Here is an 18,012-nt window from a genome sequence, read left to right on the forward strand (position 1 = left end):
CTATATCTATATCTATATCTATATCTATATCTATATCTATATCTATATCTATATCTATATCTATATCTATATCCATATCCATATCCATATCCATATCCATATCCATATCCATATCCATATCTATATCTATATCTATATCTATATCTATATCTATATCTATATCGCCAGTCAAATGGAATTTTTCACTTTTCATGGGGGCACCCCACTTCCCATCTCTATGCCTTTGCCCTATATCTGGAAGGTGCTCTTCCTTCACTTTAGAATTCCTAGGTTTCTGTTAGGCTCATGTCAAGCAACATTTTCTGCATGAAACCTTTCCAGCTGACTACTCTTGCTTTCCCCCTAAAACAATCTTGTATTTTAAAAATATGCTTTGTTGTTTTTAAGTCATTTTTCTATCATGCCCAACTCTCCATAACTCCATTTGGTGCTTTGTTTTCTTTTGTTTTTTGACAAAGATACTGAAGTGGTTTGCTTCAGAATTCTTTTCACTGCATGATAGGAAGGAAGGAAGGAAGGGAGGGAGGGAGGGAGGGAGGCAGAGAGGAAAGGAAGCAGGGAGGGAGGGAGGAAGGGGTGGGTGGAGGGATGGAAAGAGGGAAGGGAGGAAGGGAAAGAGAGATGGAAGAAGGAAGGAAAGAAGGAAGAGAGGGAGGGATAAAGAATGGGAGGAGGGAAAGAAGTGAGGGAGGAAGGTAGAAAGGAAGGAAGGAAAAAGGAAAGAAAGAGGAATGGATGGATGAAGGAAGAAAAAAGGGGAAAGAGAGGGAGGAAGGAAGGGGGAAAGAAAGAGGGATGGAGGGAGAAAGGAAGCAATGAAGGAAGAAAAGAAAGGAAGGAGATACAAAGGGAAGGAGAAAGGAATGGAAGAGAAAAAGAGGAAGGAAGGAAGAAATGAGGAAAAGAAGAAAGAGCTGGAGGAGGAGAAGGGAGGGAGAAAGGAAGAAAGAAAGAGACGGAGGAGGAGAAGGGAGGGAGAAAGGAAAAAAGAAAGAGTGTGGGAGAGAGAAAGAGGGATGGAAGAAGGAGAGAAGGAAGAGAGGAAAGTAGGAGGGGGAGAAGGGAGGAGGGAGGGATAAAGAGAGGGAAGAGGGGAAGAAAGAAAAAGGGAAAATGGGAGAGAGAAAGAGGGATGGATGGAGGGAGGGAGGAAGCAAGCAAGCAAGGAAGGAAAGACATGAATGAGAAGGACACAAAATGACAGACATGGTAGGATTACAGTCTGCATAATGGGGGCTATGCCCACACTCTTGTACCAAGGTTCAAGAGAGCTGATTTTAGGATCAAAATGCCAAATATTTAGAATAGGAAGGGACCTCAGAGGGCCTCTAGATCAATAGTCTCACTTGGTTAACGAGGACACTGAGAGGCTCAGTTACTTGCTCAAGGTCATAGAGGTAATAAATAACAGCATGAGAATTCAGCCTCAAATTCCCTAACTTCATCTTCTCACTCTATGCCATTCACCTACTTCTCAGATGCTTGTTATCTGGGAAGTGCTCCAAAAGATTGCAAAAGAAACATAATGAGACAATGGTGGTAGTGATGGTTACAGCCAAACAAGAATAAAGTGTTCCATTCTTATTCCTAGCATAGCCTTTAGTGGGGGAAAACCACACATGTCCCATTGCTCCTAGCATGATGACTTGCACTCAGCAGTTCAAATGCTTTTGTAGTAAATTAGTTGAAAAGACATCCTTCAACTTGCTCTAAAAACTGGAATTTGAGCTTCAGAATAGTAAGAACTTTAGAAATGCCAAGAACTGTATCGAGATAATATAATAAACATGTAGTATTGGTACAGGATTAATTTACTAACAGAATATAGGGATGTAATGAATGATAATAAAAATGTGCATTATAGTGACCAACACAATGTGTTACATATACTTGGATGCTCAGTAAATTCTTGTTGATTGATTAGTTAACTCATCTGATATTTTCCCTTTGGTGACTGAGAGCACTTTTGACCTGTATCTGTGACATGAAGTAAAAGGAAGATTTTTACATTGATAGCTCCTAAATAGTTATCTTGACAAAATTATCCAGTATATCTGACTGCACTAATGAAAGCTAGGGGATAATTGCTGCTAACAATTTAAATTTGTATTCTGGAGAGACACACCATGCTGGGCCACCAATAAGAGAGCACACCTGGACTACAGCATCAGTAGTTATTTGGCTTCTCAGACCACCAGAACAGTCCTAACACTAAGGTTCACTGGAAAAGAATTCTCTTGGAGAAAAATAAATTCTTAAATTAGGTTAGAGGGTAGGAAGCGTTTCCTGAGTATAAGATTATATGCCACTGAAAAGAAAGCAACAAAGGGAGCATTGTAAAGTAAATGTTGGGGGGGGGGACAACAGAATTTGGAGACAGTTAAGCAAAGAGTCAATGAATATTCTCCTGGCATCTTTTAGATCTACTCCAAGCCATGAGAGCTAAATTATGTTTGCCCCTCTCTTTCTATCATGTTCGGATTGGATTCTGTTCCCATTAGCAGACCCATCCATGGGAAGAATTGCAATGCAGCAATGCATCTCAATCCTTGTGAAACTACAGAAACTGAAACTACCTCAGACCCCAAACAACACGCTTTCTGACTACATGAAATTTAAAGCACTGTGCTTGATTTCAAGGTCCATGATAAGCTAGACCAATTTACTTTTCCAACAAATGTCTGTTGAGTCAACCACTTTCAAGGAAATGCAATGGATTCTTTAAGGGGTGAAGAGAAGCAGAAGGCATGGTCCTCTCAAGGAGCTTGCAGTCTAATTAGGGAGATGAGGCAAATGTAAGAAAGGACAATTCAGAATATATGACAAGATATGACTTAATTGTCAAATCCTGTGACTTCTTTCAGGCCTTATCCACCTTGGCCTGTCTGTGATGAATGTACATGTATATATATTAGGTGTTTAAATATAAGCAGTTGGGTGGGGTGGTGAACAGAACACTAGATCTCCAGTGGGGAAAACCTGAATTCAAATACTGCCTCAGATACTTGCTAGTTGTGTGACCCTGGAAAAGTAATTTAAACTTGTTTGTCTCAGTTTCCTCATCTGTAAAAATGGGGATAATAATAGCACCTTTGTCCCAGGGTTGTTGTAAGGATCAAATGATATAATGTATATAAAGTGTCTTTGCAAAACATATATATGTATGTGTAGGTATACATATATATACATGTGTATATACATATATATGCATACATACACATACACACATATATATGTTTGTGTACACACACACACACACACACACACAGCAGTTAGGTAACTCATTGTATAGAGTGCTGGGCATGGAGTCAAGAAGACCTAAGTTTAAATCCAACTTCAGACACTTACTATGTGACCCTGGGCAAGTCACTTAACTTCTGTTTGCCTTAATCCACCAAAAAAGGAAATGCCTAACCAGTCCAGCATTTTTACCAAGAAAACCCCATGAATAGTATTGGCATGCTATGGTCCACTGGGTCACAAAGAGTAGGAGAGTGATTGAACAACTGAAGATCAGCATATATACACGCACACATACACACACATGCATACAAATCCTGTACATTAAATATCTCCATTAGTGTGTATACCACATGTATACATTTCTATTTATGAATTCATTTATTTCCATGTATTTACTTTGCCTCAGTTTCCTTATATGTAAAATAGGGATAATAAAAGAACCTTCCTCCAGGGTTGTTATAATGATCAAATGAGATAAAGTATGTAAAGTGTCTTTGCAAAACATTTATGTGTGGGTGCATACATACATCGTGTGTGTGTGTGTGTGTGTGTGTGTGTATACACACACACATAATTGTGTACACTAAATATCTCCACAACAATATATATTATATATGCATCTATTTCTATTTATGTCTTTACATCCGTTTCTATATATTTCTATTTATACATGTGGATCTGCACATTTGAGGATACTTATGAGAAAAAAGATGAAGAGTTTTAGAGATTTTCAAATAGGACAGGGATAGCAGCAAAGCAGCCCAGTTCTGACACTACCTTTGGTTTAAGAAATTACATACTTAGGTAGAGGTGGAACACTACTAAGTGTCCAATGAACAAGAGGCTCGCAAAGTTCAGCAGCAAAGTGAACACAACTATCGTCAGGAGCACGAAGGGAGATGTCCGCACTGGAATCAAAGGGAGAAACACCAGCCATGTATTGTGAGGATAGCCTAACAAGGCAAGTGAGAAGAGAGAGAGCTTAGAGGTCAAATTCATCTCTAGGAGTCAAACCACATTGGACAGTATTTCTAAGAAAGAAGCAAAGGCCACTTAATCTAGCTTCTCTGGCACTGAGATTTCTCTCCCTCTACTTTTCCTTTCCTGAAAAGGTCATCCTCAAACACAAATCTGAACCACTCGCCCCCATCCTACCCCCAATCCCAGTCATTGGTAATATTTGAAGACTTTTTACACACTTAAAATATGAAAATTCTTGAAATCCCACTTGTACCAGAATTCTTTAATGGATGGCTTGGGATAATAACACTGAAAGTAACCTGCATTTGTCTAGTGCTTGCAGGTTTGCAAAGTGCTGTGCAAGAAGAGTTCTACCTTCTTCCAGGCTTGTCCTGTCTTCCTTGAGGATCCCCAAACATCCTCTCTCTTATCTTCCTGTTCCGCTGACATGTATGTAACATCCAACTGTCTAACCTGTCACTGTGTGTGTTCCACGTTTCCATTGTTAGCCTATATCAATGCTGCCTTGGCTTTACACTATGTCTGGATCTCAGGGGTGATATCTGTAAATTATCTGTACTTAAATTATTCTTCTTTCTGCATGATACAAAACAACTCAGATTTCTGTGTGTGCTCATACTGTGCACATATTAGTAGATGATCAATAAATTATTTTGGAGTGGTAATCTTGATTATTTGTTGACATTTAAGAAAAAATACTGGGAGGGATGGTATGTGTGTGGGGGTCAGTACTGAGGCAGTTTCAGAATTTAGAATTAAGGTACTGATACATATCATAAAGAAAAGTATATTCAAGCACAAATTGTAGTCTATAAATATTTATCTAAAAAGAAAAAATTTTATCCAAGAATGGCTTTCAAAAGTTAATGCCTTCTGCATTCAGGTTACCTACCTTTGTCTACTTTGTACACAGCTTGTATATAGCTAATTAAATGTTCTCTCCCCCATCCCCTCCAATAGAATGTGAGTTTTTTGAGGTCAGATACCATGTTTTTGCCTTTCATTGCATCCCCAGAACTTAGCATAGTCCCTGAAACATTTTACTTAATTTAACAGTATTTTTAAAATGCATTTTGACTGATTAATTTAAGCTAATAAATAATTTGACCTTTCAAGCCAGGAGTCAAGGTGCTAAGTCTGTATCTATATGAGTAATGCCTGGGCTATCCCAGACTCTGACCTCAATAAAACATGTGTTTTTGTTTGTTCATTTTTAGATCATCAAACACATCTAACTTAGTGAATTTTGAAAACTCTTGGCCTGGATTCCTAAAGAAAGAAGCCTGTGGCATAGCAGGGGAATGCTAAACTCTCTTAAGTTGCCCATCATAGGAGTTATTAACCTGGGATCTGTGAACTTATTCTAAAAATGTTTTGATAACTGCAGATTAGGCTTCCTATATGCTTTTCTACATTTAAAATATGATTCTGAGAAGAGGTATATAAGCTTAACTAGTCTGATAAAGGGGTACAAACAAAAGTAGGAGTCCTTGCTCTATCAGATCTGTGAACCTTAAAGATGTATAGTTCTGGAAAGTCTATATTAAATAGTAAAAGGATGAGAAATCTCCATTTTCTCTTAAAATTCTGGTGAGTGACTGAACATGCTGGCTAAATAGCATTGCATAACAATTTGCTTCAGAAGTGGAAACAGAGGGTTTAATTCAATTGTAACATACTTCACCCTGATCACATTGGCCTCTACCCACTTATGTTCAATGCCAACCTGGTCTATACTTGAATTTTTTTTGAATGAAAGGGATTGTCTTTGGGGAAATTTGGAGTGTGAATTACATTTTTGGGTTAAATAATTCTGTGTTCTGGGTGATAAATTTTAATTCTTCATTATTCTACATCCCTTTGAGTGTAAGCAGGAGCAATATTCTTGGAAAAGGCTCAGAGAGGTCCAGAAAAAGGCAAGAAAGTTTACCAGAGAAACCTCACTTAGGGAGGTGGCAATGGCAGACCACAAGACACGAAGAGTTAACAGTCTGGGTAGGTAGGACCTGGTCAGGAGCGGAAGATAAAATGAACCACCCCACCACCTCCTAGAAGCTGAACATGTATAGGAAACCTTTGATGGACAACTCTTCAGGATAACTACTAATTAGTAGGAAGCTTTGGGGCTCTGAAAGGAATCTGCTAATTGTGAATCAAATTCACCTGAGCATGAAAAGATCAAAACCTGGAGGAAAAAAGGAAGGGAGAGCTTCAGAAAAAAAAAGGTGGGTCAAGCCTAATTCAGAACATAGCTCACTCGGGTGCCCTTAGCAGCAAAATCTCAAAACACAATTACCAGAAATAGGTAGTCACAAATCCATGAGCAAGAGAGACAGCTAGAAATTATTTTCTCAGTCACAAAAATATGGAGGGCAAAGGGAAGCATCCAGTGACCCTTACACAGGGCATGCTGCTTGTGTTTCTGTGGGTGTCACATGGAAATGATATGAGCATTTTGGTGCATAACATTTTCTTTTTTTCTTTTTCTTTTTCTTTTTCTGCAGGGCAATGAGGGTTAAATGACTTGCCCAGGATCACACAGCTAGTAAGTGTCAAGTGTCTGAGGCCAGATTTGAACTCAGGTCCTCCTGAATCCAGGGCTAGTGCTTTATCCACTTCACTACCTTAGCTGCCCCAGTGCATCACATTTTCAATATGAAGCCTGGACTTAGAATTAAGAGGACTTGGTTCAAATCCTGCCTCAGACACCAGGTGTTGGCTCTGGACAAGTCACTTCTATCTCCACTTCAGTTTCTTTATCTATAAAACGAGGAGGCTAGACTTAATGACTACAAAGGTCCTTTTCAGCTCCCAAGCTATGATCCTATGATAAACGAGTCTGCAGTTGACACTGATGTGGCTGTTAAAATGCAATAAAGTCAAAGAAGCTAATCCTCAAAGGGCCTTCATTAAGAGAGGTACAGTAATGAGAGCAATAGATGTGAACGTCTGTAGTACTCTGCCCCATCTGAGTATTATGTACCATCTTGGGCAGATCAGTTTATTTTAGGGTTTTTTTTGGGTTGTTTTTTGTTTTCTTTTTTTTTTTCCAGGGCAATGAGGGTTAAGTGACTTGCCCAGGGTCACACAGCTAGTAAGTGTCAAGTGTCTGAGGCCAGATTTGAACTCAGGTCCTCCTGAATCCAGGGCTGTTGCTTTATCCACTGCACCACCTAGCTGCCCCAATCAGTTTATTTTAGAAAGGATTGTCACATGTTTTACATGACTGTGCATGAATAACCTATATTAGATTGCTTACCATCTCAAGGTATGGAGAGGGAAGGCAAAAAAGAATAGAATTTGGAACTCAAAACTTAAAAAAAAATGTATGGGTTTTTTGGTTTGTTTTTGTTTTTGTTTTTTTTGCAGGGTAATGAGGATTGAGTGACTTACCCAGGGTCACACAGCTGGTAAGTGTCAAGTGTCTGAGGCCGGATTTGTACTCAGGTCTTCCTGAATCCAGGGCTGGTGCTTTATCCACTGCACCACCTAATTGCCCCTAAAATGTATGTTAAAATTGTTTTTACATGTAATTGGGGGAAATAAAATATTATTTTTTAAAAATTGAGAGCTTCTAGAGGAGAGCTACTGCATTGGTGAGAAGACCGATACAATAGGAAGATGAGTTGAAGGAGCTGGGGGAATTTAGAGCAGAACAAAGATTTAGGAGGCAACAGGACAGCCCTCTTAAAGAATCTGAAGGACTGGCATATGAAAGAAAAATTAGATTTGTTCTTCTTGGCTCTGGAGGGCAGAAGTAGGAGCAGTGAATAGAAGAAACAGATGTAGATTTAGACTCCAGGTAAGGGAAAACTTGCTAACAACTAGAGCTTTCCGAAAACGGGGTGAGTTAGTTGTAACTTGGCCTTGGGAAGTAGCATGCTTCCCTTCAGAAGCAGAGATATTCAAGTGAAGGCTGGATAACCAACCACTTGGCAGGGGGGGATGTCAAGGGACTTCTTGGTCAACTATGGGTTGGACTTGGAGGTTCCTGGCAATTGCTGAATTGCCTTCATGATAATTTTATCCTTCGAAAAAAATAGAGGAAGAGATTTGAGGAATTGCTGAATTCCAAGCTTTATTTTGACCAGTAAGGAATCACTGAAGGCATGAGATGAATGGGATCCTTCAGAAAAAGTGAACACTCCATTTTGGATTTTATGATAGAGAAGGAGCAGAATTCCAGACATAGTTCAATTCAATTCAACATACATGTTTTTATGAAGTACTTGGTAACTTTAAGGTACTAGGGATAAAAAGATTTTAAAAAAATGACAAAATTGTACCTTCCCTCCCTCATGGAGCTCTAGGAGAGAGTGTTAATAACTGGGAGGGCAACAGGCTAATTTGACATGAACCCTAGACTTTGGGAGAGCACCTTTCAATGATTTTGGAGAAAGAATAGGTAGAGTCTCACTAAAAGTCTTCCAGAGAAATCAGTTCAAGAGGCATTAGATTCTGTCTATTATTTAATGTGGGGAACTCTCTAAGTAGACCAATGTGGGCACAGAGAATAACCAACCTAGATTTTTAGCGATATAGACATGGAAGATAAAAACAAGGGCAAATAAATCATTAAGAATACAAAAGTGTCCTGTGAGACATGGTACTGAGAGAATGTAATCAGGAGCCCTAAAGGCTCAGAAAAAGCTGATGTTAAAAGATCAAAGGCAACATAAGGTATTTTTTAAAAAGCTTAATTGGGGGCAAGAGGAAGAGCAAAGGAGGTATAAACACATTGACATGATAATAGATGATGGGGGGAGGAATCTTAAAATGGGGATGAACAAGATAAAAATGAAATAAACAAGGAAGTGCTGAGCAAAGGAAGTGAGGAAAGGCTCAGAGCACCCACTGGCCTTCCTTGAGTTTAAGTCACCAGCCAGAGAGAAGCACATTTTAGGATACTGAGAGACCCTAATGATTGTGGAGCTGCAGTTATGATTTTTGGAGGATCATGGACAGAGGATGCATAACTTTAGGAGGACAGTTGCTCCAATAATTAAAAACAAAAAAGGAAAAAGGGCAGAATCTGTAAGGAGGGTTCCCTTGGATCAGTTCCAAAAAAGAAGTGAGTAGTTTGGGAAGCAACTGTTCAGTAAACCTTGAGAACTAAACTAGGGTCAGGCCCTTTACACCAGTTACCTAGGAACACATTTTTCTCATGAATGATCCTTTGAGCCATCAGTCCTAATGAAGTAGCAAAGGCTCATACCAGAAATGTAATTCTAGAAATGAATCCTGAAGTTAAGTCAGAAGACCTGGGTTTTGAGTCTTGCTTCCTCCATTTACTAGATTGCAATCTTGAGCAAGTCTAGAATTTGTACTGAAATTAAGAGTGAGAAAACCTGGCTTTGAGTCTTTGTTCCTCTATTTAATAGATGTTGTGACCTTGAGCAAGTCACATAAACTTTTTGAGCCTTAATTTGAACCTCAATTTAATGTGATATGAGCCTGCCTTGCCTCAAAGAGTGGTAAATCAAATTAGTAATGTATATAAAGTGTTTTTAAGTGTAATTTAGGAAAGTGAAACTATTGTTACTCAACATAATAAAACTGCAGCAGCAATTTGACAAATAGCATCTTCCTTTGAATATTCAGACACCACCGTGTCTTATATATTTCTTGTTTCCTTCACAGCACCTATCCCAGTGCTGGGTATAGGATCATAAGTCTATAGCTGGAAGGGACTTTATAGATCACTAAACTCAACCTCTTCTTTTTATAAGTGAAGAAATGAAGGCATAGAGATTTTAAGTGAATTGCCCATGGTCACACTGGCAGTAAATAGCAGAGCCTAGATTGTTGGGCTTCAATAAAGTAGCATGGATGACTTGATTTGTAGGTTTTAACTAGAATTTTTACGCCCAGGAAAAGTACCACAAATTGTACCTAGAAAAGGTGGCATGAAACAGACCCTCATTTGGTGGAAGTAGATAGTTGACTCTCAGACATTCATGAAAGGTCATTATTAGCAAGGCTACTTCATGGGATGAGAATAGCAGGGTAGGGCAGTGGAAGAACTCTCCCTTGCCTATCATCTGGCAACTTTCTATCTGAACTCTGTGGCTTCAAGAAGCTGGATCATCTCAGCCACCACAGCCTTGAAAAACTGGCTCAAGAGATGGGTTGAACCAGGTTGTGGAAAAGGTATATGAGTTAGTGGTTGTCTATCCCAAGCATGAGAAGACTTCCCCCAGGGGAATGGATGAATGAGAACAATTCATTTCAATGGCCATGAAGGTGGATGAAGCAGGAGCTGTGGAGCCCATAAAGCTTGGGAAGACATTAAAGATGCCTACATCATTCACTGCATCCTGGGCCATTGACAGTTTTTTTGACTCTTGTCTTGCCACTGGATTTTGATGATTCAGAAAGAAAGAAGGAGGCACTTTGCACAAGTCCAATTCATTCACATGTTGAGACATCCACAGTTAGGTCATTGCAATTATTCTTGCTAATTTGGTGACAAACTATTGTTTGTACACTATTGAAAGACCAAAATTACTACCATTGTCTTTTAAATTTGGCACCTTGGGGCAAAGGCCTTATTGTCTTGCCTTATTATTGTGTCCTTCAATAATTTACCTTCAAAAGGAGATACTCTGCTATTCCTTAATAGAGGAGGAGGTTGCATAATCTTCTCATTTATTGTAGGTTGTAGGGGAATTGCAAAGAAGGATATAAACATTGCAACAGAGTAAAATAGAAGGATAAAAGAAAACAAAACGTTGATATGGAATAGTTTCTAGTAATACCAATTAGAGACATAGCTAAGGCATGCTAAGAGAATGTTCATGAGTTTTTTGTTTGCTTATTTTTGTGATCATTGGCTGTACCATTTGGCCAACCAGATTCTTAAAAAAATAATAATAACAAAGCTCTTCATAAAGGCTCTCAAATAACTGTGTCAGGAGATGATAGTTTGATGTAGTCTAATCAACAGAGAAGTGGCAGAACCTCCCATCTGGAATTTATCAAACATTGAATGGAAAATGAGAATGTGTGGGTGGTCAGTACTCTGCTTCAGAAGTGAACTTAGCACTTGAGGGTCAGCCATCCTGACCAAAGGATCAAGGCAATGGGTGTTTACACAGCAGCAGCCAAATAGACCAGCTGAGGGAGCAGAGTATGGAAAAAAGACTGCACCATAATGTTTCTGCAGGCATCTCAACATGGTGTGTACTCCTTGTTTCCCTTTCCCATAGTCAGGAAACTCTGGGGAGATAATCTCCCAACATAGTTCCTGGGGATTTGTGGCCTATAGCATATTTATTGGAATAATTAATGAAGCAACACCCTGCTCTTTAAGTATGGACAGGTAGATGTTGCTGTACTCAAGATTTAGTTTTGACTTTGAGGCTGACTTCATTGTATACTATGTTCCTTAGGAGAGCATTAGTACCTGTGATTTCATTGGTAAAGGGAATTCCCAAAAGAGGAAACTCTCTCTTATCAAAGCAGGTTGCTACCTCCTCTGTAATTTATAGTCCTAAAGAACTACCTAGATTACTAAGAGATTAAGTGCCTTGCTCCAGGTCACACAACTTGGATGTGTCTGGCACACAAAGAGAGACTAATTAGTGCTTCTTGACTGTGGCAGAGATAGGACAGAGTCTTCATCACTGAGGCTAGCTATCCATTGACTACATCACATTGCCTCTATATTCCTTAGATGTAGCTAAACAGCCTACTGTGAGTTAGAAAGAAAATGGAATTTCCAAGGGACATTCATAGAATCTGAGTTAGGAGAAACCTGAAGTTCTCTTTTTTCAGTCCTGTATCTGATAGGAATTCTTTCTACAATATCCCTGACAACTCCCAATGACTTCCCTAGCTTCCTTTAAGTCCTAAGGAAAATCCCTTCTTTTATTGGAAGCCTTGCCTAATTCTTCTTAATTCTGATGCCTTCTATATGTTAGTTATTCCCTATTTGTCCTATATACAGCTTGTTTTGTAAATATTTGTTCTTATGTTGCCTCAATTAGAGAGTAAGATCCTTGAGGGCATGGACTGTCTTTTGCCTCTTTTTGTAATCCCAGGATTTAGCACAATGCCTAGCACATAGCTGCAGGTGCTTAATCAATGTTTATTGATTGATTGATCAATTGAAGACCTCCAGCTATATCCTGAGGCAGCCCATTCAATTTATGGTTAGTCCTAGTGGCTAGAAAATTTAACCTTTTATCAAACTAAACTCAGACTCTCTCTACAATTCACAGCCCCACAAGATCATAGGATTTAGATTTAGCTTGAAAGAATTGTAAGGATCATCTAAACCAACCCCATCCTTTGACAAATGGAGAAGGTGAGGTTTGGAGAGGTGGAAGGATTTGCCTAAAATTAGAGAAGTAGTGAGTGCCCGAACAGGATTGTTTAATCCAGCCTCTTCTATTCCGTGTATAGTGCTCTTTCCACTGAACACTTAATTCTGCTACCCCTTGCTCCTGGTTCTGCCCTCTGTAGTCACCCAGAATAAGTCTGATCTTTTCTTCAAGAGAGCACTTCAAATACTTGAAGGCAGCAACCATGTCTTCTGTGTATGGTTTCTTCTGAATTAACTGAACTTTCCTCATGTCAGTTTGTTTAAAGCTCTCTGAAATAATGTAGGAAACTACCAACATAGATTGGAACCTGCTTTAAAGTGAAAACCATGCCTTCTCCTTCTGTGTCTCCATTCCCACCACTATATATGGTACCTTAAACCAAGTAGGTACTCTCTAGAAGCATTTTTTGATTGACACAGCATAGCTCAAAATGTTTGTGTGAGAGCAAAGAACCATTTTTGGAAGAATATCTCCCATAAAAATGTCAAAAGAAAACACAAAAAGCAAAAAAAAATGTTCATAACCCATTCCCCTTACCCCCATGAGGAATCCATTTAGTTACTTCATTAAGATGAAGAGTCAATAGAAACAGCTTTTAAAATTAATTTGGTTTGGGAAAATAGTGACTGTTGGTATGACTGTGAATTGGTTCAACTCTTCTGGAAAACACGTTGGAATTAGGCAAGAAAAGTTACTAAATTGTTTATGTCCTTTAACCCAGGGATTCTACCCTGGGACTATTTTCTAAGGAGGGTATTGATAGCAAGAAAAAGCTCAGAAGGAATTAAAAAATAAGCCACAACTTCATTACAGTCTTGTTTGTGATAAGAAAAAAATAAAACTAGAGACAAAATATGTGCCAGATGACCAAGGAATGGCTAAACAAATTGTAGTATATGAACATAATGGAATCAGGAGTGTGTGTGGTGGGGATAGGGCATTCTTTTCTTTCGTTTTTTCTTTCTTTTCTGTTTTTGGAGACTAGAGGGTAGAGAAACACCAGAGTCATAATTTCCTCAGTGAGGAATTTCCATTAGTACTTACTCTTAGAGAGTTTTCTGGGGCACCAAATAACTTATCTGAGGTCACACAGACATCATGGGTCAGAGGGAAAACTAATCTGAGCTGTCCCGACTCCAAGGCCAGCTTTCTATTCACTATGTCATGTTGTCTGTCATGTTGCTGAGATTACTGTGTTATAAGGAATAACAAATGTGAAGAATTCTAAGAAACATAAGAAGAAACATAAGAAGGATACAGTATGAAGTGATACAAGGTGACCCAACCATTGGCTCTATATCAGAGCCAAAAGAATAATATTCATAAGTAACTACAACAATGTAACTACAATATTGAGGAGCAACAAAACTGGTCAGTTACAATAGGAAATAGTAGTGCCATACTGTCAAAGTTAAAGGAAAAATCCCCCCTTTCTGTTAGTTCTTAACAAATTGCGTGTGTTTGGGGGGGGGCATGCTTTTGAAAAGGATTAGGGCTTTTGTTGGGCATTCCTTCTTAAGTAAAAACAAAATTCACCAACCAATTAAGGGCAAAAAAAAGGGGGGCATCTGGGCAATATAGAGCAAAAATGAAAGAATGACTCTCTCCTGCCTTAGTAGAAATATACTATTAAGAATGCTGAAGCAGATGGTATGGAAATGTCTCTAGTCTTTTGAGGTTTCTCTTGGCTATGTCACTCTATTGGCTTTTGAATTTGAAGTCCACTGAAATGCCCAGATCTTTTTCACTTGAAATTATTATCTAAATCAAAGCTTCTTAAACTGTGAGTGGGGGTCATGACCTCATATGGGGTCTCATAACTGAATGTGGGGGTTGCAAAAATATTTGGCAACAGTAAAAGGTTATGTATACCGATATTATATATCAATATCCCCAGGGTTGTGTAAAAATTTCTCGGGTGAAAAGGGGTCATGAGTTAAAAAAGTTTAAGAAGTCCTGATCTAACTATCTTGTGCTTGGAAAGGCATTTTTAAAAACCTATATCATCTGAAGTTCCGGGGGCAGAGCCAAGATGGCAGAGAGAAGCAAAGAACTTGCCTGATCTTTCCCATATTTCCCTCAAAAACAACACTAAATCAAGCTTCTAAACAGATTCTGGAACTACAGAACCTACAAAAAGAGAGACACATATTTAGAAGACTTCGGGAAAGGTCTAGCTCACCTGGGTGAAAGGGGAGGGTGGCTCAAGCACTACTCATCTCAGCTGGCAGCTCACCTCAGCAAAGCTCAGCTCAGTGGGCAGCTCTACACTGCTGCAACTCAACACAGCTGAGAGTGGGGCAACTGAGAGCAGTAAGAAGCTTGCAACAGGGAACCCTGTGCCCCAGAAGCAGACTTCAACTTTATAAGTTTAAAAATACCCTACAACATGAGCAAGGAATAAAAAAGGACCCTTACCATTGACAACTTCTATAGTGAAAGGGAAGACCAAAACTCAAACTCAGATGAGTTGGTCAAAACGCCTATAAGTGAAGATCAAGTGGGAAGATGATCTTGTCTCAAGACCAACAAGCCTTCTCTGAAGAGCTCAAAAAGGCTTCAAAAAACCAAATGAGAGAGGTAGAAGAAAAAATGGAAAATGAGTTATACTGCAAAAAGCAACACAAAAATTGACTAAGGAAAACAATTCCTTAAAAAATACAATTGTGGGGGCAGCTAGGCGGCACAGTGGATAGAGCACCGGCCCTGGAGTCAGGAGTACCTGAGTTCAAATCCGACCTCAGACACTTAACACACTTTACTAGCTGTGTGACCCTGGGCAAGTCACTTAACCCCAATTGCCTCACCAAAAAAAAAAATACAATTGGCTTAATGAGAGAAAAAAATTAGCCAAATGGAAAAAGAAGTGCAAAAGCTTACTGTGGAAAATAAGGCCTTAAAAATTAAAATTGAACAGATGGAAGCTGATAACTCCATGAGGCACCAAGAATCTGCTGAGCAGAATCAAAAGACTGAAAAAATAGAAGAAAATGTGAAATACCTCATTGGAAAAACTGACCTGGAAAATAGATCCAGGAGAGATAATCTGAGAATTATTGGACTACCTGAAAGCCATGATCAAGAAAAGAATCTAGACACCATATTCCAGGAAATTATCAAGGAGAACTGCCCTGAAATTGTAGAATCAGAGGATACAATCATCATTGAAAGAACCCACCGATCAGCTCCTGAAAGAGACCCCAAAAGGAACACTTCAAGGAATATTGTAGCCAAACTCCAGAATTACCAGGTAAAGGAGAAAATACTCCAAGCAGCCAGAAAGAAAGCATTTAAATATCATGGAGCCACAGTCAGGATTGAACAGGACCTGGCAGCTTCAACATTAAAAGATCGCAGGGCTTGGAATATGATATTCAGGAAGGCAAAGGAGCTTGGATTACAACCCATGATCAATTACCCAGCAAAACTGATCATTATCTTTCAGAGGAAAAGATGGACATTCAATGAATTAGGGGATTTCAAAGGCTTCCTGAGAAAAAGACCAGAACTGAACAGTAGTTTCCTTCCTTATCTCTTTTAATTAGATCTATTTTTGTTTTTCTTTGTCTGAGATAAGAATTGCTACCCCTGCTTTGTTGACATCTTGCTAAAAGGTACTATAGATAATGAAGTAGTAGCAATACTAAACATGTATAGCATCCAAATTCTTAGGGGAGAAGTTACATAAGTTACGAGAAGAAATAGGCAGCAAAACTATACTAATGAGGGATCTGAATCTTCCCCTCTCAGAATTAGATAAATCTAACTGAAAAATAAATAAGAAAGAACTTAAAGAGGTGAATATAATATTAGAAAACTTAGATATGATAGACATATGGAGAAAACTGAATGGGGATAGAAAGGAATATATCTTCTTCTCAGCAGTAAATGGCACATACTCAAAAATTGACCATGTTTTAGGGCACAAAAACCTCATAGTCAAATGTAGAAAGGCAGAAATAGTAAATGCATCCCTCTCAGATCATGATGCAATTAAAATTACATGTAATAAAGAGCCATGGAAAGGTAGACTGAAAATTAATTGGAAACTAAAGAATCTCATCCCAAAGAATGAGTGTGTCAAACAATAAATCATAGAAACAATCAATAACTTCATCCAAGAAAATGACAATAATGAAACAACATAACAAAATCTATGGGATGCAGCCAAAGCAGTGCTTAGGGGAAATTTTATATCTCTAAATGCTTACATGAATAACAAAGAGAAAGGGGAGATCAATGAATTGGCCATGCTATGAAAAAAGCTAGAAAAAGAACAAATTAAAAATCCCCAACTAAGTGCTAAATTAGAAATCCTGAGAATCAAAGGAGAAATTAATAAAATTGAAAGCAAGAAAACTATAGAACTAATAAATAAAACTAAGAGCTGGTTCTTTAAAAAAAACAATAAAATAGATAAGCCTTTGGTTAGTTTGATTTAAAAAAAGAAAGAAGAAAACCAAATTACAGTATCAAAATTTCACCACCAATGAAGTGGAAATTAAAGCAATAATTAAGAGCTATTTTGCCCAACTGTATGCCAATAAATTTGACAATCCAAATGAAATGGATGAATATTTACAAAAATACAAATTGCCCAAGTTAACTGAAGAGGAAATAAAATCCTTAAATAGGCCCATTTCATAAAAAGAAATTGAACAAGCCATCAATGAACTCCCTAAGAAAAAATCTCCAGGGCCAGATGGGTTACAAGTGAATTCTACCAAACACTTAAAGAACAATTAATTCCAATACTATACAAACTATTTGGAGAAATAGGTGAAGAAGGAGTTCTACCAAACTTCTTTTTATGACACAAATATGGTGTTGATACCTAAACCAGGCAGAGCCAAAACAGAGAAAGAAAATTACAGATCAATTTTCCTAATGAGTATCAATGCAAAAATCTAAAATAAAATATTAGCAAGGATATTGCAGCTAGTGATCACCAGGATAATACACTATGACCAGGTGGGATTTATACTAGGAATGAAAGGCTGGTTCAACATTAGAAAAACTATTAATATAATCAACCACATCGATAACAAAACTAACCAAAATCATATGATTATCTCAATAGATGAAGAGAAAGCATTTGAAAAATTCCTATTAAAAACATTAGAGAGAATAGGAATAGGTGGAGCTTTCCTTAAAATAATAAGCAGTATCTACCTAAAACCATCAGCAAACATTATATGTAACAGGGATAAGTTAGAGGCATTCCCAGTAAGAGCAGGGGTGAAATAGGAGTGTCCATTATCACCTCTATTATTTAATATTGTATAAGAAATGTTAGCTATAGCAATAAGAGAAGAAAAAGGAATTAAAGGAATTAGAATAGGCAAGGAGGATACAAAACTTTCACTATTTGCAAATGATATGATGGTATACTTAGAGAATCCTAAAGAATCAACTAAGAAACTGCTTGAAATAATTAACGACTTTAGCAAAGTTGCAGGAT

The 18,012-nt window shown here is 38.2% G+C and overlaps 1 protein-coding gene across 1 annotated transcript in view; it reads right to left on the reverse strand.

The window, feature by feature from the left end:
- The window catches only part of LOC122748873 (palmitoyltransferase ZDHHC11-like), a 141,524-nt gene that overhangs the window by 50,512 nt on the left and 73,000 nt on the right, over positions 1 to 18,012 (reverse strand). The window contains exon 7 of the mRNA XM_043994894.1: positions 4,044 to 4,196. Coding sequence (XP_043850829.1) covers positions 4,044 to 4,196 — 153 coding nt within the window. The remainder of the gene's footprint in view (positions 1 to 4,043; positions 4,197 to 18,012) is intronic.

This window comes from Dromiciops gliroides, chromosome 1 (genome assembly GCF_019393635.1).
Source record: "Dromiciops gliroides isolate mDroGli1 chromosome 1, mDroGli1.pri, whole genome shotgun sequence".
Classification (NCBI taxonomy): domain Eukaryota; kingdom Metazoa; phylum Chordata; class Mammalia; order Microbiotheria; family Microbiotheriidae; genus Dromiciops; species Dromiciops gliroides.